Below are 23,992 nucleotides of genomic sequence, written 5' to 3'. Positions count from 1 at the left end.
CACAATTAAATCTACTCTCAAATTAATAAACCCCACAATAGTGACAATTCATAAATAACATTAGTTCCAAAATAAGTGAAATCAGATGCAATTCCTTCATTACAATCCAAAATTAAAAAGAAAGTTAATTTATGAATATTCTGCTGCTCCTAGATGCACATATGTGACTTCTGCTTCCATAACAAAATTCACCCTTCGTGCCACCACCACCACCTCATGAAATGACCACTCACCGGATGCTAAATTAATGCTCGCCTTTGGTTTTTGGAAGGAATTGCATCTGATTTCATTTATTTTGGAACTAATGTTATTTATCCAATTCAATACAGGGCACTTTCGCCCCCTTCCTTCCCAGCCCAATTTTCAGCTTTCATCGCTCTCACACTTTCAATGACAATTGCGCGGTCATGCTACACTGTACCAAAATGAAATTTTTATCATTTTGTTCGCACAAATAGAGCTTTATTTTCGTGTTATTTATTCACGACTCCGTTTTTTATTTTTTGCGATCTAAGCGCAAAAAAGCGGAAATTTGGGAAAAAAAACAATATTTTCTTTTCTTTTTTCTATTTTAAAAGAAATCCAATAAAATCTAATTCTGTCATAAATTTAAGCAAAATGTATTCTGCTACATGTTTTTGGTAAAAAAAAATTCCGTTAAGTGTATAATAATTGGTTTGTGTGATCACGGACATATGTACGCAAATGATCATGTACATATGTGTGCAGATAATCATTGGGACATGTGATTTTAGTGGGACATATGTGGGGGACATGTTTTTATTATTAGGGACATGTGTTTTTATTATTTGGGGACATATGTGGGGACATTGTGTTTATACTGTGTGGTGTGTTGTGTGTTTACACTAGACTGGTGATCAGTGAGTAAAAAGCTGTAAAGAACAGCTCATACTCACTGATCATCAGCCGGCTGCAGCGATCTGCTCTCCTCTCCTCAGTGATGACTTCTGTGTGAGGAGAGGAGGAGCCGATTGCCTAGCAACTGGCTGTTTGTTTACATCACATGACGGCCGTGATTGGACACGGCCGTCATGTGATCAGGAGGGCCAATCACAGAGCCCTCCTGCCGATCTGAGATGTGCCGTGTCCGGGTGACGCGGGCAATCCCGCTCCTTCTGAAGCGTCCTATCAGAAGTAGACGGCTCCCACCCGGCCGTATATGTGCATTGGCCAGGTGGGAAGTGGTTATGAATTGTCACTATTGTGGGGTTTATTAATTTGAGAGTATATTTAATTGTGTTTAAATAGCACAGGTGGTGTTATTGGTTTACACATTGCATCAGAGCACAGACAAATCATATATAATTATTTATATCATTTTGGTGGTAGGTTAGAGCAGTCCATATTTTGTTATATGTCACACGGGGCAGTATTCCAACATAATGACCCCAAACACACCTCCAAGATGACCACTGCCTTGCTAAAGATGCTGAAGGTAAAGGTGATGGACTGGCCAACCATGTCTCCAGACCTAAACCCAATTGAGCATCTGTGGAACATCCTCAAATGTAAGGTGGAGAAGCACAAGGTCTCTAACATCCAGCAGTTCCATGATGTCGTCATGAAGGAGTAGAAGAGGACTCCAGTGGCAACCTGTGAAGCTCTGGTGAACTCCATGCTCAAGAGGGTTAAGGCAGTGCTGGAAAATAATGGTGGCTTCACAAAATATTGACACTTTGGACCCAATTTGGACATTTTCACTTAGGGGTGTACTCATTTTTGTTGCCAGCGGTTCAGACATTAATGGCTGTGTGTTGAGTTATTTTGAGGGGACAGCAAATGTACACTGTTATACAAATTGTACACTACTTTACATTGTAGCAAAGTGTAATTTCTTCAGTGTTGTCACATGAAAAGATATAATACAATATTTACAAAAATGTGAGCAGTGTACTCACTTTTGTGAGATACTTTACATGCTCTGGCAGGATAATGGGGCACCTGAAAATGTAAAGGGCATGCTTGCTCACTCCATAACCCCGGAATCAGACTATTGCCTGTGACTCCTATGTTGCTGTTAGACTAATTATAGCCAAAAAGTGAAATATTATAATACTTATTTTATGGCATTTAGCTTAATTTTTTTTTTTGTCTTGCAGCAGGTTTGCTTATAAAATAAATCCGTTGAATATCTGAGTGATTCAAACGGAGCATAGATGAAAAATTGCGCAATCATTTATTTAACTTCATGCCTAAATAATTAGCTGATCTAAAGACATAGACATCTTAAGTTTAATGCTGATGTTGACTTTCAGGAAAGTATTTCACACTGGCACTATCAAACTTACATTTAGACGGAGGACATTTCTAAATGCATATAAATGCATGTAATTAACTTTTATTGGTGCCATTTACACTTTGCACTTTACCTGCAATCCGTCCTAGTTGTGTTTTTAAAAAACAAAACAAAAAAAACCCTTTTATTTATTACAAGAATTTATATAGCGCTGACAATTTTACACAGTGCTTTTACATATTGTACATTTACATCAGCCCCTGCACTCAAGGAGCTTACAATCTAATATTCTTCTCTTGCATATATACGTGCATATACTAGGATCGGTTTAGACAGGAGCTAGTTAAATTGCTAGTGTGTCTTTTGAGTGTGGAAGGAAACCGGCAAACCCAGAGGTAATGACACAGGTAGTATATGCAAACTCCTTGCGTGTAGTGTTGTGTCTGGGATTTGAACCGACAACCCTAGTGCTGCTAGGCGGAAGTGCTAACAACTTAGTCACTGTGCTGCCCATTTATCAGCTGCAAAATCCTCAAATGTAAAATTTTGCCACTTTTCTGCATCTGAGGAGCTGCTGGCAACCACATACAGCCTGCCTGTATGCACCCGTGTTCTTGTAAAAAATAAAATAAAAATGCAATGCTCCCATGTACCAGCATTTAATCTGCACATGTTCGTACAGTGTACAATACTGTGCAACAGTTTTAGGCAGGTATAAATTAAAAATACTTTCAGAAATAGAAGTGTTCATTTTTTTTTCTTTTTTATCAATTAACAATATGGAAAGTAAATGAAGAGAAATTAAATCGATATTTGGTGTGACCACACTTTGCCTTCAAAACAGCATCAGTTCTTCTAGGTATACTTGATGTTTTGGAAGAAAATGTAGGTTGTTCCAAACATCTTGGAGAACTAACCACAGATCTTCTGTGAATGTAGGCTTCTTCAAATACTTCTGTCTCTTCATGTAATCCCAGACAGATTCGATGGTTGGATTAGAGCTCTGTAGGGACCAAACAATCACTTCCAGAACTTGTTCTTTACACTGATGATCGTTCTTAATAACATTGGTTGTATGTTTGGGGTCGTTGTCCTGCTGCAGAAAAAATGTGTGGTCAATCGTACCCCTTCATGATGACACAACACGATGGATAAATATCTGCTGGTATTTCTTAGCATTGAGGACAGCATTGATTCTAACCAAATCTCCAACTCCATTTGCAGAAATGCAGCCCCAAAGGAATCTCCACCTTGCTTCACTGTTGCCTGCAGAAACTCATTATTGACATTACTCAATTCAGCATGTGCAAGTCAGCGCTTAATGGTATCAATAAATAAATACGTGCAAATAAGCATAGATATGTTACATCCAGAAAAACCTATTATTGTACCACTCTCCATCCCAGGGGAGGCCCGTCGATTAAGGGCGCACGGGTGCCACCTTCCCTTTCCATTGCTTTCAGGACGCTGGGTGCATGGATTACAGCGGCAGGTTTTTTTTTTTTTTTTGGAGCACTTGTTGTAGGCTTCAAAATAGGGTGGGCTCCGGATGCAGAGCATTGCTAGATGCTGTGTTAGATGTGTGTTATTCGCTATTCTAACACTGAATCGTCTCTCCACCAATCATGAAGCGTGGTTCTGATGCCCATTTCCCAATTGGCTGAAAGGACAGGCGATCCTATTGGATGCCTAGGAGGAGGGGGGAGATGCACGGCAGAAGCTGCTGTGATCCACAGGAGAAGGAAAGAAGAAAGCTGCCACCTGCTGGACAAGTTGCCCACTTACCTGCTTCCTAGATGGGCTAAGTGCGGGGCTTTGATGTCCCAACCATCCTCCGGGGGGGGGGGGGGGGGGATGGGTTTGTCGCCGACACCACCACCAGCCAGCACTGCTCCATCTCTGGCTTAGAAACCTACTGTTACTGCCCAATATTTTAGATTTTGATTCCTCAGCCCAGAGCACCTGCTGCCATTTTTCTGCACCCCAATTTCTATTTTTTGTGCATAGTTGAGTTGCTTAGCCCTGTAGCCTTGTTTCCCCATGTTGGAGGTGTGGCTTTTTGACCACAAGGCTTCATGAAGACCACTTCTGGCCAGTAGATGGGTGTACCTGGGTCTCACTGGTTTCTGACAATTCTGTGCTAATGGCCCTAATGGACATCTTCAGATGTTGAAGGGGAAGTAAGCATGATATCTTTCATCTGCTGCATTATGTTTCCTTGGCCAACCACTGTGTCTACCGTCCTCAACTTTTCCTGTATCTTTGTGCTTCTTTAAAAGAGCTGGAACAGCGCATCTTGAAACTCCAATCTGCTTTGAAATCTTTGCCTGGGAGCTGATGCAGTGTAACTAACTTGTGTCTTGCTGCTGTGCTCAGTCTTGCCATAGTATATGAACTGTGACATGAAACGGCCTTCCACAACCTTCCTCATCTTATGAGCCTTCCTCATCTTAGTAGCTTTAGTAGAGTTTTTGGCTGTTCCTCGACCAGTTTTAAGCATGCTACACAGCTGTTTCTGTTAATGACTACATTTTACTAAGTAGAGAGTGTGCTGTCTGCTTAAATAGCAGTCGATTCGTAGAGTGAACAAATGTGCATGCGAAAGAAAACCTTATTCCATAAAGAATGAATTAATCAAAAATGTGTAAATAAGTCAAAAGAACCCAATAAAAGATAAAAAAAAATGGAATCAACGTGTAAACAATAAATTATGAAAACAATTCATTAACCACTTGCTTACTGGGCACTTAAACCCCCCTCAGTCCCAGACCAATTTTCAGCTTTCAGCGCTGATGCACTTTGAGTGACAATTACGCGGTCATACAACACTGTACCCAAATGAATTTTTTATCATTTTTTTCCCACAAATAGAGCTTTCTTTTGGTGGTATTTAGTTACAGCTCGGAGTTTTATTTTTTGCTAAACAAACAAAAAAAGATGCAAAAAAAAAAAAAAAAAAAAAATCATGTTTTAATAGTTTGTTATAAAATTTTGCAAACGGGTCATTTTTCTCCTTCATTGAAGTGCGCTGATTAGGCGGCACTGATGGGCTGCATTGGTGGGCACTGATGGGCTGCATTGGTGGGCACTGATGGGCTGCATTGGTGGGCACTGATAGGCTGCACTGGTGGGCACTGATAGGCATAGTTAAGGCGGCACTAATAGGCACAGATAAGGCGGCACAGATGGGCACAGATAAGGCGGCACTGATGGGCAAAGATGGGCACAGATAAGATGGCACGGATGGGTGGCACGGATAAGTGGCACGGATGGGTGGCACGGATGGGCACTGATAGGTACCACAGATAGATGGGACTGATGGGCACTGATAGGTGGCTCTGATAGGTGGCACTGATAGGTGGCTCTGATAGGTGGCACTGATGGGCGGCACTGCTGGGCACTGATGGGCGGCACTGGGGTGCAGCACCTGAGGCAAGATTTTGGGTGGCACTGTGGGTGGCACTGTGGGTGGCACTGCTGGGTGGCACTGTGGGCACTATGGGCACTGCTGGGTGGCACTGACAGGGGGGCACTTACTTTATTTCAGGATGGCACTGTGGGTGGCAGGTGGGCAATGGCAGGGGGCAGGTGTCCGTTTAAATTGCTGGCCGTGATCGGGACTGATGTCCCGAACACGGCCGCCGGCGATCGGCTTTTTTTTTTTCTCCTCGCGCTGTCAGCGCGAGGAGGAATACTAGCCGATTACCGGCTCCGTTTTATCACATGATCAGCTGTCATTGGCTGACAGCTGATCACGTGATAAGGGGTCGGGATCGACCCCTTACACGGATCGGTGATCAGGCGAGTCTCACGGACTCGCCGATCACAGAGCGCGCTGCGCGCGCCCCTCAGGGGGCGCGCAGGCCGCTCGTAACCGGGACTACGTCAATAGACGTAGTCCCGAAAATGTGGGTCCGCGCTATTGCCGTCATTTTGCAATAGCGCGGATCCCAAGTGGTTAATCATTCATAAAAGAACGTCCAAAATCTTTAAAAAGTCCATCCATGTTCAATGCAGAGTGCTCTTTGTTCTAATATGGAATATCTATTAAAGTGCTCGTAAGATAATAAGGCCTCTTACTAGACCACAATGATCTCAAATCACACGTGCTAGTGTAGCTTAGAAGAGTTGATGCCCTCAACCTCGGATCTCCACTCAAATCGGTGACCCCAGCGGACAGCATTAACAGCAATGTCTCAAGCACATACTCTGACCTCAGCCAGCACTTTTTAATCACGCTCCAGACACACGTACATACAAAAGGTGGAGAAATCTCATAGTTCAACTAAAATATCCAATTTATTCACTAGATTGTTGCACTTACTTGAGTTCCAACAATAGCAATCGTTTGGCAGAAAACTATAAAATCTTTGGCTGTGGTACCATCCAACTAGCCCTGGCGTGATGATATCGCAGAACCAGCTCTGACTACGTAAAAGGCATCCTCTGGAATTGGAGGCTGATGTGTGTTTCAACCTGCATATAGAATTTATGATTATTATCATCTGCTTGGTATAATTGGTTAATCATACACCTGACTTTAATCCAACAAAATCCATGACTTTGTGCAAGTGATGCTGGTTTGAAGTCGAAGGGTAGTCGCATCCAAAATTGATTTGATTTAGATTATTTTTCTGTTCGCTCACTTTGCATTTTGTAAATTGATAAAAATAAAAAGAATACATATTTTTAGAAGGCATTACTTTACAGCATTTCTTCATATCTGCCTTAAACTTTTGCACAGTACTGTATTTCTTGAACCCACCTTGCATTCAGGTAAAACCGCTGTAAGTGCATGCATAGGACAAATGCGAGTGCACACGACTACCTCCATTTACTTATATGGCAGGCTGAACATGCCATTTATGGCTGCCTGGATGAGGGAAAGTGCTGGGGATTTTATGTCTGAGAACTTTGGCGCTAATGAACATCTGTGTGCATGAGGCCTTAGTCTAGCCTTTTTTCCTTTCCTACTACCTATGTTGATGACTCTGAGGCCACCTACCCTGATTAAAGCAAGCTCGGTAGGGGGAGAGGGTGGCACCTAGCTTGACCATTATTAAAATTGTTGAGATTGGTGTACAAGTTGAGCAACCTAGATTTTTTGATCTACTGGCTGTATAGACGCATGGTTTTCCCTGAAGGCCACTTGTAGGTTTTGCATTTTTTCATCATATGACCAGTATATGCAGTCCAGGTTTGTGACTGTTTTCCTTTAAGCAAAAAGTTTAAAAATGTCCAAGTGATAACTTATTGACCGAACATTTATAACATTTGTTTCTGAACAAAAATATAACCTGCATAGCACATGTACGCAGGGTGGTCATCCTATGTAGACCTTGTTTTATGTTTTTCTGCCAACTCTTCTTCTTTTGCAGTTAACCTTTTTTAATTGAAAGTTGCAACTACACTTTTCTATATAGTAAAATATTCTAACTAGACAGTTTGTAGTAATATCAGCAGTACAGTGATGTTGTTTTTTTTTAGGTATGGATTGTGTAAAATAATGATTTGCCTTTTGTCCTTTTGCAGCTTTCGGCACATGATGCATTGGTTCTCTCCCAGCCTGTGTCAACTCCATTGCCACTCAGGTAGCCTTTTATTTTAATGAAAAACAAATTTGTATTTTTGCATTTGTCATCTTAAACACTTTATTTAAATACGTTCAGAAGCTAGTTTTATAACCTAAATTAGAAACGCATTTGTTGAAATACAAGTAATTTGTTTCAGATAAGCTACCATAACTATGGCTATTAAAAACCATGAATTATCTTAATGAAAAATCTTCTTCGCTTCTCATTTTAAAATTGCCCCAAAACATAAACCCATAACATTTAAAGTGTATCTAGGGTCAAAATGTTAAATCATTTCTACACGTCCACATTGCATTTCAATTATTTCTAGTCTACTCATAATAATCTGAATGATCTTGAAGTTTGTAAACTTTGTTTGTGAAGAATCCAACATATTTACTGCCTGGAACTCTGACATATATTCACTATGCACTGTTGATAGGCACTGCTTTGTCACAGAATTCAGAGTCCACAGGGGGGAGGTGTTTCAGTTGGCAGAGTCAGTACAGGAATCGCTGCTTGCAGCTAGCAAGGCACCATGGGATACATAGTCCTTAGAAATTGAAAGTAAACAGCAGAGGATATACTGCAAAGCATGCAGGGAGTTTAGGAAGTTGTGAAGAGAGATGCCAGCAGATGGGCAGAACTCACAATGTGAAAGGAGATTTTTCAAGTAGGATAATATTGAATTGTCAAAAATACATTTCTTTTGTTCATTGATACAATCCTTCAATTTTCCTGACCATATGGTTTTATCACCACTTTCAGGAGTAGGAGACTAGGCAGAAACAACACAGTACCGCCTATGGGCTGTTGGTAAACACCCTCCTCTTTGCTATAGGCAACTCCTTTTTTCTGCCTAGTGTTAGGAGTTAAGGGTTAGCTTTCCACTGGGACCTGAGGTTCTGTAGCTTTTTTTCTTTTTCCCTTTACCCCCCCTTTTTTTTTCTTTTTCTATCCTGGAATTTTTTCCTGTTGAGTTCCTCGATCAACAGCTGGGCCAGCCCAGAGGCTGGACAATCTAAGTCCTCTAGTCCTCCCTACCTGGCCAGAGAGCACACGCAGACCTTTTGCTACGCTCTGGGTCGGCTGCGACAGCACCATCCTGCACTAGAGCGACTGATGAGTTAAACCTCTCTTGGGACACACACGACGGAGCACCTGACATCCATGTCAGTGTTTCTTTGGCCAACAGCCCCCCTTCACCTAGTAGGGAGACAAGTCTGTCTTGGGCATGTTACCAGCTACCACTGCTGGACTGGTAAGTAGTTGCCTCCCGCCTCGCCCTTATACCTCAGGTGTGGTAGTGGTCCATAGGTGCTCCCTGGGATGGTCAGTTCTGCAGGATCCTCTTCACCCTCAGGGCAATGTCCATGCCCTCCCTCCCACTCCTGTTTTTCCTCTCCCCTTCTGCAGGTTGGGAGGATCTCAGGTTCACGGCGCGTCACCCCCAGGGTGGTTTTAGGGCTTTTCGGTCTCTCCTGGGACACCCCTTTGTACTATTGCTACTCTCCCCCATTGGTACTGATCAGGGCCATGCTGTTGCAACTCCCTCCCTTTTCTCCCTTGGTCCCGGAACGCCTGTGTGGGGCCTGGTGACCATTACATAGGCTGCAGCAACCCCTATGCCTAGGTGGGAGGTCAGGTGTGCACTGCAGCTGTGGGGGTGCATGGTGCAGGTCTCCTGCTAAGTTTGGTTTCCCTGTTGCCAGTACTATTACAGATGGGGTGTACTCTGCAACCCCCTTTAATGGCCAGCATACTATGTGCGCGCGCATGGTATGAGTGTACGAGGAACCTGCCATAGCATATCCTTCCTCCTTCTTTTCCCAAGTACCTCAGTTGCGGATCCAGGTCAAGTAGGGCTGCTCTCACCCTCTAAGCTGGCGACAGGCCCTCCAAAGAGTCAAGGCTTGTCCCCTTTATTACACCAGGGTGGAGGGGTCATCTTTGCGCATCCCTAAAAGAATGGATCTTCTGATGAATGGGTTGCCAGATTGATTTTGTTGCCCTACACTATAGGGCCGGGATATGCAATTAGCAGACCTCCAGTTGTTGCAGAACTACAATTCCCATGATGCATAGCAAGACTCTGACAGCCACAAGCATGACACCCAGAGGCATGATGGGACTTGTAGTTTTGCAACAGATGGAGGTCCGCTAATTGCATATCCCTGCTAAAGGGTTTCATACTATAGTCCAGATTAGATGTTTTTGGATGAGACTGGGGAGAGATGGGTAGGACCCGCTTCCTAGAAGCGTGATACTTAAGTCCTCAGCACGAAGAGGTTCTGGAGGTTTTACGCCAACCTGTTTGCGGTCCGGAAGGGGGAGGGGGGGTCTGTCCATTAGTGGACATCTGTTTTGGATCAGAACAGAAGTACAATATTATTATATCTACCCCTGATCAGATTGAAAATAAAGCATGTGCGCTCTGAAGTAATACGCTGACACCAGTTCAGAGTAAAATACTTTGTTTAATATTTCCGCTTCTCAAGACTTTTATACAACTCCATTAAAGATTAAGACATGTCAACAAGGCTGGCCATACAAACCACGAATATAAAAATACATATAGTGCTAAAACATTTGTTTTAATTGGGTGCTCATTTGAGGAAGTAGCTTTGTTCTTGCAGCGGCATTCTTCCTTCTGAAATGGTGTCAAATTTGAGTGTATTCTTAGAAGAGGTGTGATTTTTCTGTTAACTGTCCTTCTGTTAACTCTACAGTTCCACAGCAGCAAGGGAGGGATAAGCTAAGCTTTGCAAATATCGGAATATGTCTTTTTAAGGTTTATTAAGCGTAAAAGCTAATATATATATGTTGGGTATATAAAGCATGTATTGAAATAGACATTTGGGATAGACATTTCATGATGGCCTTAATCACATTCATTACACACCAAGGCCCTGAATTGCTTTGTGGAGGTTCAAATGTTAAGATGGAATTCATCCATTCTGGAATGACCTCCCTTTTATAAGGGGGATTTCCTGGTCTCCATAGACATTAAGGATGCATACTTACATGAGCCACATCTGTGCTGGACGCAAGCGCTTCTGCTCTTTGTGGTGAGGGATGTGCTTTATCAGTTTGTGATGCCCCTCTTTGATCTTACCTCTACTTCCCGGGTGTTTACCATTGCTGAGACGTTGCTGACACAGCAGAGAATTGCCAAGATAGACTATCTGGATGCCCTTTGCCGTTACGTCTCACTGTGTTCTGATGGAGACAGTGGCAATCACCATGTGCACTTTGCAGCAGTTCAGCTCTGTGTTGAGACTTAAGAAGTCGGCTCCTACCCTATCCAGGCATCTTGAATATGTGGGGCTAATTCTTGACTTGATACGTGCATGCCTAGGTGTTATTCCTGCTTCACAAGCTCAGAAACTTCAGTCTACAGTCTCGTTGCTGCATCCCCTGAAGGTGATCTCTGCAGGTTCTGGGTCTCATGGTGCCAACCTTTCAGCCATCCGGAATCATTTTCTTATGTTAAAACCCACATAGTTTTGATTCCAAAGCCTGGAAAAGGCGTCACACAATTTTCTGCATATCGCCCAATAGTACTTTTTGAATTATGGTCTAAAAATTCTCACCAAAATCCTTGCTACCATATTGATGAAAATTCTCCTGTTTTTGGACAACATTGATCAAACTTGCTTTATGCCATCTAAGTCGACAGACGTTTAACATTCGAAGAGTATTTACCCATTTGCAGCTTCCCTCAGAGAAAGAGGTACCGTATTTTTCGGACTATAAGGCGCACGTAAAAGCCTAAATTTTCTCCCAAAAACGACCGTGCGCCTTATAGTCCGGTGCGCCTTATATATGACCTGTTGACATCGCTGGAGTTCTTTGTTAACAGTATCTGTCATCTTGACGTAAACCTTCGGACTATAAGGCGCACGTAAAAGCCTAAATTTTCTCCCAAAATCGACCGTGCGCCTTATAGTCCGATGCGCTTTATATATATGGAAATATCCATTTTATCAGCCGGTCGTTGCTAGTGCGCCTTATAATCCGGTGCGCCTTATAGTCCGATGCGCCTTATATATGGAAATATCTATTTTATCAGCCGGTCGTTGCTAGTGCGCCTTATAATCCGGTGCGCCTTATAGTCCGAAAAATACGGTACTAACAGTTTTAGTTTTTTCGGTCCTGCCTTCCGATGGCCTAAATTAAACTTGGTGGGACTCTGCTACCTTCCTTATTGAACGGGGCATCTCTTCCCAGCCCTGTTTTCCCTTATAGTGGAGCTCATTGCCTCAGCCATCCTGTACTCTGATGCGGTTCAAGGGGTGCATGATGAATTCCTGGAGGAAAAGTTGGCCCTTTATGCGAAGATTTCATTCTTTTCTTTTGGGACCCTGGGCCCTCCGGGCGGCATTGGACTTGCCATCACATTTTTGCCACTGTTACCGGGTTGAAGGTAATTGGGACAAATCCCTGACCCTCCCAGTGGATCCTGCTGCCACACTAGTAGCGGACCCACTGTTCTCATTATGCTGGGCAGAAAAGATCACACACTTAGGAGTGTATACTTAGACCCCTTTCACACCAGGGCGTTTTGCAGGCGCTATAGCGTTAGAAATAGCGCCTGCAAAACGCCCTAAAGAAGCTGCACCATTGTGTGTAGTGTGAAAGCCCCGAGGGCTTTCACACTACAGCGGTGCGCTGGCAGGACGTCAGAAAAAAGTCCTGCCAGCAGCTTCTTTGGAGCGGTGAAGGAGCGGTGTGTTTACCGCTCCTCCACCGCTGCTGCCCATTGAAATCAATGGGGCAGCGCTGTAATGCCGCCGGCAAAACGCCGCTATTGCGGCGTATTGCCGGCGGTTTTAACCCTTTCGCGGCCGCTAGCGGGGGGTAAAAGCACCCCGCTAGCGGCCAAAATGCGCCACAAATCCGGCGGTAAAACGCCGCTAAAAATAGCGGCGTTTTACCGCCGACGCAAGGTGTGGTGTTAAAGGGGTCTTAGAGTGCAGGATTTTTGTAAACTTAATATTTTTTTTTCCCCCATCTCCAAGTTTTCAAAACTTAACCTGGATCAATCATCCTTTGACCCTAACCACGAAAATAAACTTGCTGAAAATTAAACTACTTCCACCCCTGCTATGTTATGCGCCACACCCCGGGCATAGACTAGCTAGCTGATACTTTTTCTGACAGCAGTAGTTATGTTATGGTTTGATATAGGAAAACAGAACTATATTTTTTCTCTACAAACTTTCTATCAACCCTGACAGTTTTAGGACTGTGCCATTGGTCTAAAGGTCTTTATGAAGTAATGGATGCAAGATTCACTTTGGTTGTTGGATGTTTTTGTTACATGGTTTGTGTTTCGTTTTTAATTAATCTGTTTTTGCTTCTTGCAGTGGAGCAAATTTTAGTACATTGGTGACAAGTCTCGGCCCAGATAACTGTGCCACCTTGCTGCATTTTGTACTCTTGGAGAGCAAAATCCTCCTCCATTCACTCCGACCAGCAGTCCTGACTGGTGTGGCTGAAGCCGTTGTGGCCGTAAGTAAACACGAACTTGTAAAATGCTGCATACTTCTGTTTTATACAGTCACAGCTGCTGTCTGTCTCTTCAGAGAGTATTTGTCACTCCAGGAAGTATCAAAGGTGAAAGAAAAATGCAATTTATTGTACAGTGGGGAAAATAATTATTTGATCCCCTGAAGATTTTGTAGGTTTGCCCACTTACAAAGAAAGAAGGGTCTATAATTGTTATCATAGGTGTATTTTAAATGATTGAGACAGAATATCAACTGAAAAAACACGATACAAGTGTCATAAATTCAGTTGCAGTTTAGTGAGTAAAATAAGTTTTTTATTTTTTAATGTTGGGTTCTGTACATTACATTGGCAAGTAGCAAATGAATTTCAAGGCATATACAGTCGTGTAAAAAAACAAAAGTAAACAATTGGTAAAGGGGTATATTGGGGGGGGGGGGGGGGGGGGGTGGATGAAGGGGGAAGGATGGTAGGGAAAAAATGTCAACATTACAACATTAATACAACATGGTGTTTAAAGAATCAAACAACGGTGAAACCTTAGTACCTTCAGGAGTGGAAGCAACGTTTGGAATATCAAATTGTTAACTTCAAATATAGCAAAGGAAAGATACATATAGAAAGGTATAGTAGTTGCTCACTCCAGATAATATGATATGAAAAGGTTCCCCCAAAGGGTGGGGTTTTCAGGCAGCAAATAGTGTAAGCAAAAATTCAAAGAAAGATTATTGTATTAATAAAATGTATTTAGCGTACAAAGTTAAAATAGGAGTTCAGCAATGGGGGTATACCCTAAGTGCAAAATATGCAACATACAAGTATATACATGACATTACATGGCAAGCATGTCTAGAAAGACAAATCCCCTGACATGTTTCGACCCATTAGAGGTGGGGTCTTCTTCAGAGGCTGAGTTTGCTGCAAGAAAAATACACTGAGCATCTAAAATGGAAAAAAATGCACAAACAGCTGTAATTGATCATCTAAAAACATTTACCTACGAGTATGCAAGAAGGGATCTCCCAGCCAAAGGATTACATGAAAGTTATAAGGCAAAGGCGGCGGGCCAGAAGAACAGGGCACCCCCCAGCAGAGAACAAAATCCCATCTGGTGCGGCTTACAAGGGGTCACCACATTTGTTACTGCCAGGGCCAGGCAGAAAATTAGCAGAGAAGGCCAAGCGCCTGCGGCAGAATTTCCAGAGCATAAGTACAGGGTATAATAACTGAAATAGATACAAGTGTTGCTCTTGGATTATAAATAGTTTATAATAAGTATTACAGCTGGACACCTCCACCAAAGTACATCAACGGGCTTCAAAAGCGTAGGTAAGTATTATATAACAGGGAGGGACCAAGGAAGTGTGGTAAGAGAGAGAAAATAAAAAGGGGGGGGAAGCTGAATGAATGAAAACGTGAAGGGGGTGAAAATGGGAGAGTAGGGGAGCAGTGAAAAAGGTGTGAAGGGAAAGGGGGGGGGAGGGGAGGGGGAGAGTGGAAAGTGGAATTGAAACTAAATGTGCTAAGGATAGTGAGGTGAAGAGTGGATGTGATGTAGAGAGAATGTGAGTGAATGAAAAAATGACACAGTGAAAAGGTGTGTGTGCTAGTGAAGAAACGGGGATCAGTGATACTAAAATGTGCAAAAACTATGTAAACAAAAAATCGATGAACATCAAAACAAATTAAATTAAGAAAAAGGAGAACGTGAAAAATGTATATAGATGTGCTGAAAAAACGAATGAACAAAGTGGAGAACAATACCTGAATAGTGGAGAGAAGCTAAAGAGACCACGATTGAAAATTTGGATAGATATAAATCTTGTGTGGAAGGTACCTCCAAGTAAATTGGAACCTGATGATAAAAGTAATTGGGGTATTATATGCCTAAATGCCATAGCCGTTTGCAAAAAAACATGGAAAGGCTGTGCAGATGTACTTATGTGGAGGAAATCAATGTCCGCCCGCACTGAAACAGGATGTGTGCTGGTCATGAACTGACCAGTCTGCATCCTGGGGGATGTATAGTGTGAATGACCCTGAATATGTGCTCACCAATGGAAAGCCGCCACAGGTGAGAAACGGGGCTCCTCCCACTAACTGGCCAGCCGGGGAGACCATCTAATTGTTTGCCATGTGATGTCATGTATATACTTGTATGTTGCATATTTTGCACTTAGGGTATACCCCCATTGCTGAACTCATATTTTAACTTTGTACGCTTTTCCATATCATGGTAACTTCAAATCTTGGACTAGCTACAACAGTGGCGGTAGGTGGGATTGACAGATGTAAATAAGAAAGAGTCATGACTGTCAAAGAGCTTCAGGGGTTTGTGTTTGTGGTCCAGGGCGGAAAAAAGCAGAGGTTGGATAGTTTGAGGTTGCCTAGGGAATTTGTAAGGTCCCTTTTAAGATACCAGTCCATATAGCGAAATGGCTGCATGAGTTCTTGTAGATCCTTTTGGGTGAATGTGTGTTCCATAAATTTACGCCATCTCGTGAAGAATCATGAGGTAGAGTGAACGTTCAACACAATGGTGTCCAATCTCTCCAGGTAGAAGAACGATAAGAGAGGTTTTTTTTCACAGCTGGTAAATTTGGCGGTGTTGACTTGATCCAATGTGACATGATATTTCTGCGGGCAACCAGGAGGCAAATATGAGTCCAGTGGGAGATGTTGAGTGGACTCTTTGCTGGTGGTGTGGATAAGGGTGGTTTACAGCCGAACAGGCACATAAGGTGATGTCTTGGAATCCGTATTTTAGTGATCCTGTAGATAAAGTTCAATACAGAGTCCCAATATGTATTAATGGGTTGGCGCTCCCAAAGGCGGTGAGTAAAATAAGTATTTGATCCCCTACCAACCAACAATAATTCTGACTCCCACAGGCTGGCTATAGTGTGTGTTTGTACAGTTTTGCTCATAAGTTTACATACCCTGGCAGAATTTCTTGGCCATTTTTCAGAGAATATGAATGTTAACTCAAAAACGTCTCTTTTGGCTGAACCCTTTTATTATCTATTAACTGTGTTTACTCTTTTTAAATCCTAATCAGAACAGAAAATACCCAAATGACCCTGATCAAAAGTTTACATAACCCTGTTCTTAATACCGTGTATTGCCCCCTTTAACATCAATGACAGCTTGAAGTCTTTTGTGGTATTTGTGGATGAGGCTCTTTATCTTCTCAGATGGTAAAGCTGCCCACTTCTCTTGGCAAAAAGCCTCCAGTTCCTGTAAATTCTTGGGCTGTCTTGCATGAGCTGCACGTTAGAGATATCCCCGGAGTGGCTCAATGATATTAAGGTCAGGAGACTGAGATACCCCAGAACCTTCCCTTTATTCTGCTGTAGCCAATGACAGGTCAGCTTGGCCTTGTTTTTTGGATCATTATCATGTTGGAATGTCCAAGCATGTTCCATGCGCAGCTTCCTGGCTGATGCATGCAAATGTTCCTCAGGTATTTTTTAACCACTTGCCGCCCACCCTATAACAAATAGACGGTGGCAAAGTGGTTGCATAATCCTGACCGGACGTCATATGACGTGATCAGGATTATGAGCCGCTGCACGCCCCCGGGGGCGCGCATCACGGCGATCGTTGTTGCGGGGTGTCAGTCTGACACCCTGCAACTACGATCTCGGTAAAGAGTCTCCGACGAAGACTCTTTACCACGTGATCAGCCGTGTCCAATCACGGCTGATCACAGTGTAAATAGGAAAAGCCGGTGATCGGCTTTTCCTCACTCGCGTCTGTCAGGGGGGGTCTGTGCTGATCGATTATCAGCACAGCCCCCCTGAGGATGCCCACACTGGACCACCAGGGACGCCACCAGACCACCAGGGATGCCCAGGACAAGGTATGCCACCCTAGACCACCAGGGATTCCAGTCAGTGCCACAATGGATGCCAATCAGTGCCCACAATGGGCATCACTGATTGGCATGCATTATTGATTGACACTGATTGGCATCCATTAGTACAATATATTATAATACAATGCCGCCTATCAGTGGCCATCCATGCCCACCTGTGCCGCCTACCCATGCCCACCTGTGCCGCCTACCCATGCCCACCTGTGCCACCTATCCATGCCCATCCATGCCAATCCGTGCCAGCTATCAGTGCCAATTTGTGCCAGCTATCAGTGCCAATTTGTGCCACCCATCAGTGCCAATTTGTGCCACCCATCAGTGCCACCCATCAGTGCCATCTATCAGTGCCACATATCGGTGTCCATCAATGCCACCTCATCAGTGCCACCTCATCGGTGCCCATCAGTGCCACCTTATCATTGCCCATCAGTGTAACCCCATCAGTGCCCATCAGTGAAGGAGAAAACTTACTTATTTGCAAAGTTTTGAAACTGAAACAAAAAAAAACATTTTTTTTTTCAAAATTTTCGGTATTTTTTTTATTTGTTTAGCAAAAAATAAAAACCGCAGAGGTGATCAAATACCACCAAAAGAAAGCTCTATTTGTGGGAAAAAAATAACAATTTCGTTTGGGTACAGTGTAGCATGACCGCGCAATTGTCATTCAAAGTGTGACAGCGCTGAAAGCTCAAAATTGGTCTGGGCAGGAAGGTGTTTAAGTGCCTGGTATTGAAGTGGTTAATAACATGCTACATTCATCTTGCCATCAATTTTGATCAAATTTCCTGTGCCTTTTATGTAGCTCACACATCCCCAAAACAGCGATCCACCTCCGTGTTTCACAGTAGGAATGGTTTACCTTTCATCATAGGCCTTGTTGACCCTTGTGTGTATGGGTGTGGCCAAAAATCTAAATTTTGGTCTCATCACTCCAAATGACTTTTTGTACCAGAAGGTTTGAGGCTTGTCTCTGTGCTGTTTGGCGTATTGTAAGCTGATACTTTGTGGCATTTGCATAGTAAAGGCTTTCTTAGTTATTTGTAGGTTTTTCTTTGCATCCCGAACAATATTCCTGGCAGTTGTGGGTGAAATATTAGTTGGTCTACCTGACCATGGTTTGGTTTCAACAGAACCCCTCATTTTCCACTTCTTAATTAGAGTTTGATCACTGTTGATTGGCATTCTCAATTCCTTGGATACCTTTTTATATCCCTTTCCTGTTTTATACAGTTTAACTACCTTTTCCCGCAGATCGTTTGACAATTCTTTTGCTTTCCCCATGACTCAGAATCCAGAAATGTCAGTGCAGCACTGGATGAGAGATGCAAGGGTCTGTCAGGAGTCCAGAAACTCATTGACCTTTTATACACACACACTAATTACAAGCAAACCGATCGCAGGTGAGGATGGTTACCTTTAATAACCATGCAAACCCCTTTGTGTCAACTTGTGTGCATGTTATCAGGCCAAAATCACCAGGGTATGTAAACTTTTGATCAGGGTCATTTGGGTACATTCTGTTGCCCTTATGATTTAAAAAAAAGTGTAAAAGTTGATAATGCCTTCAGCCAAGCACTAACCCTGAGTGAAAGATGTTTTTGTGTTATCATTCATATTCTCTGAAAAATAACCAAAAAAATCATAAATTCTGCCAGGGTATGTAAACTTATGAGCACAACTGTATGGTACACAGATTAGTCCTGTCAATGTTAAGATGCTTCTAACAATAACTTATGTGTTCAAAAGAGACCTGCTCAAAGAAACTTTCTTTCATTCAAACCTCACCATCATGGTCAAGACCATAGAGTCAAAAGACGTCAGGGGGAAGATTGTAGATCTGGAATGGGCTACAAGACAATCAGCAAGAAGTTTTGTGAGAAGAAGACAACTGTTGGAGCGATTATTCGCAAATGGAATAAATACAAAATAACCATCAATCGCCTACAGTATGGAGATCCATGTGAGATTTTGCTTCATGGGGTAAGGATGATCATGAGAAAAGTGAGGTATAATAGCCAAGAACTACATGGGAAGAGCTTGTGAATGATCTCAAGGCACTTGGGAGCACAATCGCCAAACAAACACATTTCGCCGCCAAGGATTGAAATCATGCAGTGCCCACAAGGTCCCCCTCCTCAAGAAGGCACATGTACAGGCCCATCTGAAGTTTGGCAATGAACATCTAAATGATTCAGAGAAGGATTGGAAGAAAGTTCTGATGAAGCGTCAGATGAAACCAAAGCTCTTTGGCATGATCTCGACTCGTGTTTGGAGGAAGAAAAATGCTGACTATGACCCCAAGAACACCATCCCTACAGTCAAGCATGGAGGTGGAAACATTATGCTTTGGGGCTGTTTCTCTGCTAAAGATACAGCCCGACTTTGCTCCATTGAGGGGCAAATGGACGGGGCTGTGTATTTTAAAATCTTGGATGAGAATCTTCTTCCCTCAGCCAGAACACTGAAGATGGGTCGTGGATGGGTCTTCCAACATTACAGTGACCCAGAACATACCACCAGGGGAACGAAGGAGTGGCTGCAGTAGAAGCACATTAAGGTCGTGGAGTGGTCTAGCCAGTTTCCAGACCTTAAAGGGGTTATAAACCCTCATGTTTTTTCACCTTAATGTATTCTATTCATTAAGTTGAAAACACTTCTGTCGTGCTGCAGCCCCCCAGACCCCTCGTTTTATTTATCTGAACACTGTCATTGTTTGGCTGGGAACGAGCATACCAGTTCTAGCTGGTGTCTCGTGTCCTGATTTGATAGATTGATAGCAGCCCAGACATTGGCTTCCACTGCTGTTAATCAAATCCAATGACGCGGCGCCATAGGGCGGGGTTGAGTCCTACATTCCGTGAATAGACACAGATGCAGGACTTGGTAGCAGGCCCGCACAGGTGTCCACCAAGGAGAGCACTTCTCTGACGTGGACACCTGATGTGGGGAGGAGCCAGGAGTGCTGCTGAGGGACCCAAGAAGAGGAGGATAGGGACCTAACTGCACAGTGGAGGTAAGTATGACATGTTTGTTGTTTTCATTTTTTTTATAAAACAAAGCTAAAAGTACTAAGTCATGTTTTGCTTGGGGATCAAATACTTATATTACACACTGAACTGCAACTGATTTTATAACATTCGTATCATGTGTTTTTTTTTTGGTTGATATTTTGTCTATCGTAAAATAGACCTATGATAAACATTGTAGACCCTTCGTTTCTTTGTAAGTGAACAAATTTACAAAATCTGCAGGGGTTCAAATACAAATTTTCTCCACTGTAAAAGGAAGGTACTGACAGACCAAGCAGACTGTTGTACTTCTAGATTTTACATTTGATCTTTGGTGACAGGGTCACTTTTTGTAAGCTGAAGTCTAGCCGATATTATTATTATTATACCTTTTTTTATATATATATATATATATATATATATATATATATATATATATATATATATATATTACGCACACACCGCTTACTTTTTAATAAAGGATGCCCAATTTTCTGCAGGCAGCTAGATTCTGGGCACTGCAGGTGTGACCCATCCTCCTCCTCCTGTGGCTCGACTTCTGGCATGCAGGGGGTTAATAGCTTTAGGCTGCCTGAGCTGCCTGTAAAGACCCCTTTGACACTGCAGCACCATGCCATTATTACTAAAGCAACGCTCATTTTTGCGGTGCTTTCAAAAAAAAGACCAGTTTTTCGACACTTTCAAAGTGCTGCCCATTCATGTCAATGGGCAGCGGCATTTTGGGAGTGCTATTAATAATGCTCCCAATCTGCCCCAAAGATGCTGCTTGCAGGACTTTTTATAACACCCTGCAAGCGCATCGCCCCAGTGTGAAAGCACACATTGCAGAGAAAGGGAGGCAGTTTACAGGCACCATTTCTAGCGCTAAAACGCCTGAAAACAGCCTCTTTGTGAAAGGGGTCTAACTGAATATGGAAGAGAATCCTGTGATATTTTTTCTCCCAGAGGTTTCGTATTAAACAGATCATGTTACAGACAGAAAGTAAAGAACTTTTCTCAATGAACAAGGAGGTGGGTCCTTGTTGGGAGGTTTTTTTTTTTTTTTTTTTTTTTTTTTTTTTTGTTTACAGCCACTCAGCACAAGCTGTTAACCCTGTGTGCTCAAGAAGTTCAGCCACAGGAAGAGGACATTTTACAGGATTCAGCTGCCTGCTCGACAAGGGAATCCTTTATTAAAAGCAAGCAGCATCTGTAAACCAAAGCAAAAAAAGGCTAAACTTCCACTTTTAAAAGTATGTATGTCACCAAAGCTGTAGAGCAAAAAAGAAATAATCAGCTGAACTCTAGCTTTAGTGTGTACATATATGCAAATTTCAATATATTCCTTAAAATTATGCCAAACTGGTTTGTAAAAACATTTTCAATTATGTTCTCTTAACTGAAAAAAAAAGTACCTTTTTATTGCTCTACACAAGCTCCACCACATCATCATCTTTTTTATTTTTGTTCATGCTTTGATCCAACTTCCAATTAGAGGGTGGCTACATTTGTTCTCCATCTGTATGTAGGAACGTAGCCCCCCCCCCCCCCCTCTCTTGCTCACTCAGAAGATGGACTAGGGCCTTTGGGAGTTGTGTTTATAGAGCAGTGCACATGACTGCAACTAATGTGTACCATTGTTTCCAAACAAACAAAAGGGGAAAGATATTCGGGAGTTTACGGAGGATATTACAAAAGAGCAGAAAAGGGTAGAAAAACACAGCAAGCAATCATTTAATGAAAAATGGATAACAGGACTATTAAAGCTGAAATTTATGTATGGATATTTTGGCATAGTTACATTGGTCCAATTTGAACTGAGCGTTCTCGGATTGGATGAGGTGGAGAGGTGGGTGATGTCGCAATCTCCACCTCGCCCATACTGAGAGCTCTTTGCATTCCTGGAAAAAATGTGAAGTGTTTTCTAAATGATGTGCATGTTGTGAGCAACATCCTGTGTTCACCAACCAGCAGGGACCCGGAAGCTAGTGGTGATTACTGTAGTTGAGGGTACCTACTACTGCTACAGCTTCCAGTTTTCACACAAGTCTCTCAGATATGGCATATGCATACTTTGGTCCAAGTTTGACCAATGTAACTATGCAAAAATATCCATACCTAACTATTAACTTTAAAGTATATATGAACCCTCACCTTGTAAAACAACCCATTGGGGGTTATTTACTAAAGTAAAATCCACTTTGCACTGCAAGTGCACTTGGAATTTAAGTCGCTGTAGATCTGAGGGGGACATGAATAAAAAACAGCATTTTAGCTTGCACATGATTGGATGATAAAATCAGCAGAGCTTCCACTCATTTCAGATCTACCCCTTAGATTTAGAGCGACTGCACTTTCACGTACACTTGCAGTGCAAAGTGGATTTGCCTTTCGTAAATAACCCCCATTGTGTTTTAAAATAGAAAAGAAACAATGAAATGAAAGCAAAACCTCTATCTGCAATATAAATATCTTTTTTTATTAATAAGTGATTACATAACCTCTGTTCTGCTGCATATGGAGCTTGGAGTGAAGTAGGGGTAACATATTATTTATGTATAGGATATGTATTATTTTTGGAAAATAAGGATAGTCGCAGGACAAGTGGTTATAAAGGCAAACGTTTTTTAACTTGATATATTGTCTGCATTAAGGTGAAAAAAGAAACCTTTCAATAGCTGCACCCATTGTCCTATTTGCACCTAATATGATGAGGGCATTTTTTTGTAGTTGAAAATCTGTGTGTATGCATTACAGAACTTTAAAGAGAACCAGCCACAAATTGATGATTTAATATCTTGATACCTGCCCATCATGCTGTTATCACATTACTGAATTTGGATGTTCTCTAACAGCTTGTCATTGTGGAAGGATGCCTTTTTGGTGAACTTTTTATGACAAATGTTCCTGAATTCAGAAGACAATATATTATAACACAGTTGGTTATAAAATCATATTTTTAGTATTAAATCTTCAGCTAATACTGGCTGTGTGAATGCTAGGTTATGCCTATCTGTGCTAATCAAGCACCTTTTTGGTCAGGAACATTCATTTGTGTGCTCTTTTATGTTCGTATGCATTTAGATGCATTGTCATTTAGGCTTAGAAGTATAGCTGTCTGTAAAGAAATGACATATTCCTAATTTTGTCTCTAGATGATCTTCCCTTTCCAGTGGCAGTGCCCATATGTTCCCTTATGCCCCTTATCTCTGGCAGGAGTACTTAGTGCTCCTATCCCATTTATTGTTGGAGTGGACTCTCGGTATTTTGATTTATATGACCCACCCCAGGATGTTGTGTGCATCGATTTGGATACAAGCATGGTCTACACGTAAGTGTTTGAAGTAAAGTCACATGTTTATATAATAATATATACTCTCTCACGACACGCAGTACTATGCAAATGTTTAAGGCTTCATTCACCTGAGCATCTAGACTTGTACCTGCATGTGGGGGATTTTTGTTTATGCACCCCAGGAATGACAGGTGTGTGTGCGGCCAGACTGTCAACATTAATGAGACGCTGAGGGATGGAACAGCTGATTGGATCTCCGTCCCTGTAGGATATGAATACTGGCATGTGTTTGAAGATTTGTACCGCCACTCACTTTCAGCATCTCATAGATTTTTTGACAGGCTAGCTTCATGGAACACTTGTGATTCCCTGGGCACATAAACACAACTCTACGCACAGAGGTATGGGTCTATGTACCCATATGAATGAACCCTTAAGCATTTGTGGTAAAATGCTGTAACGTTAAGATGC

General features: G+C 42.4%; 1 protein-coding gene across 1 annotated transcript in view; it reads left to right on the top strand.

Annotated features, from left to right (window-relative positions):
* The window catches only part of DENND4C (DENN domain containing 4C), a 223,831-nt gene that overhangs the window by 124,168 nt on the left and 75,671 nt on the right, over positions 1-23,992 (top strand). Inside the window, 3 exon segments of the mRNA XM_077475224.1 lie at positions 7,790-7,848; positions 13,200-13,344; positions 23,382-23,557. Coding sequence (XP_077331350.1) covers positions 7,790-7,848; positions 13,200-13,344; positions 23,382-23,557 — 380 coding nt within the window.

Source organism: Lithobates pipiens, unplaced genomic scaffold, assembly GCF_037356315.1.
Source record: "Lithobates pipiens isolate NorthernLeopardFrog02 unplaced genomic scaffold, aLitPip1_a1.2 Scaffold_13, whole genome shotgun sequence".
NCBI lineage: Eukaryota > Metazoa > Chordata > Amphibia > Anura > Ranidae > Lithobates > Lithobates pipiens.
This window is presented reverse-complemented; position numbering and strand designations above follow the sequence as displayed.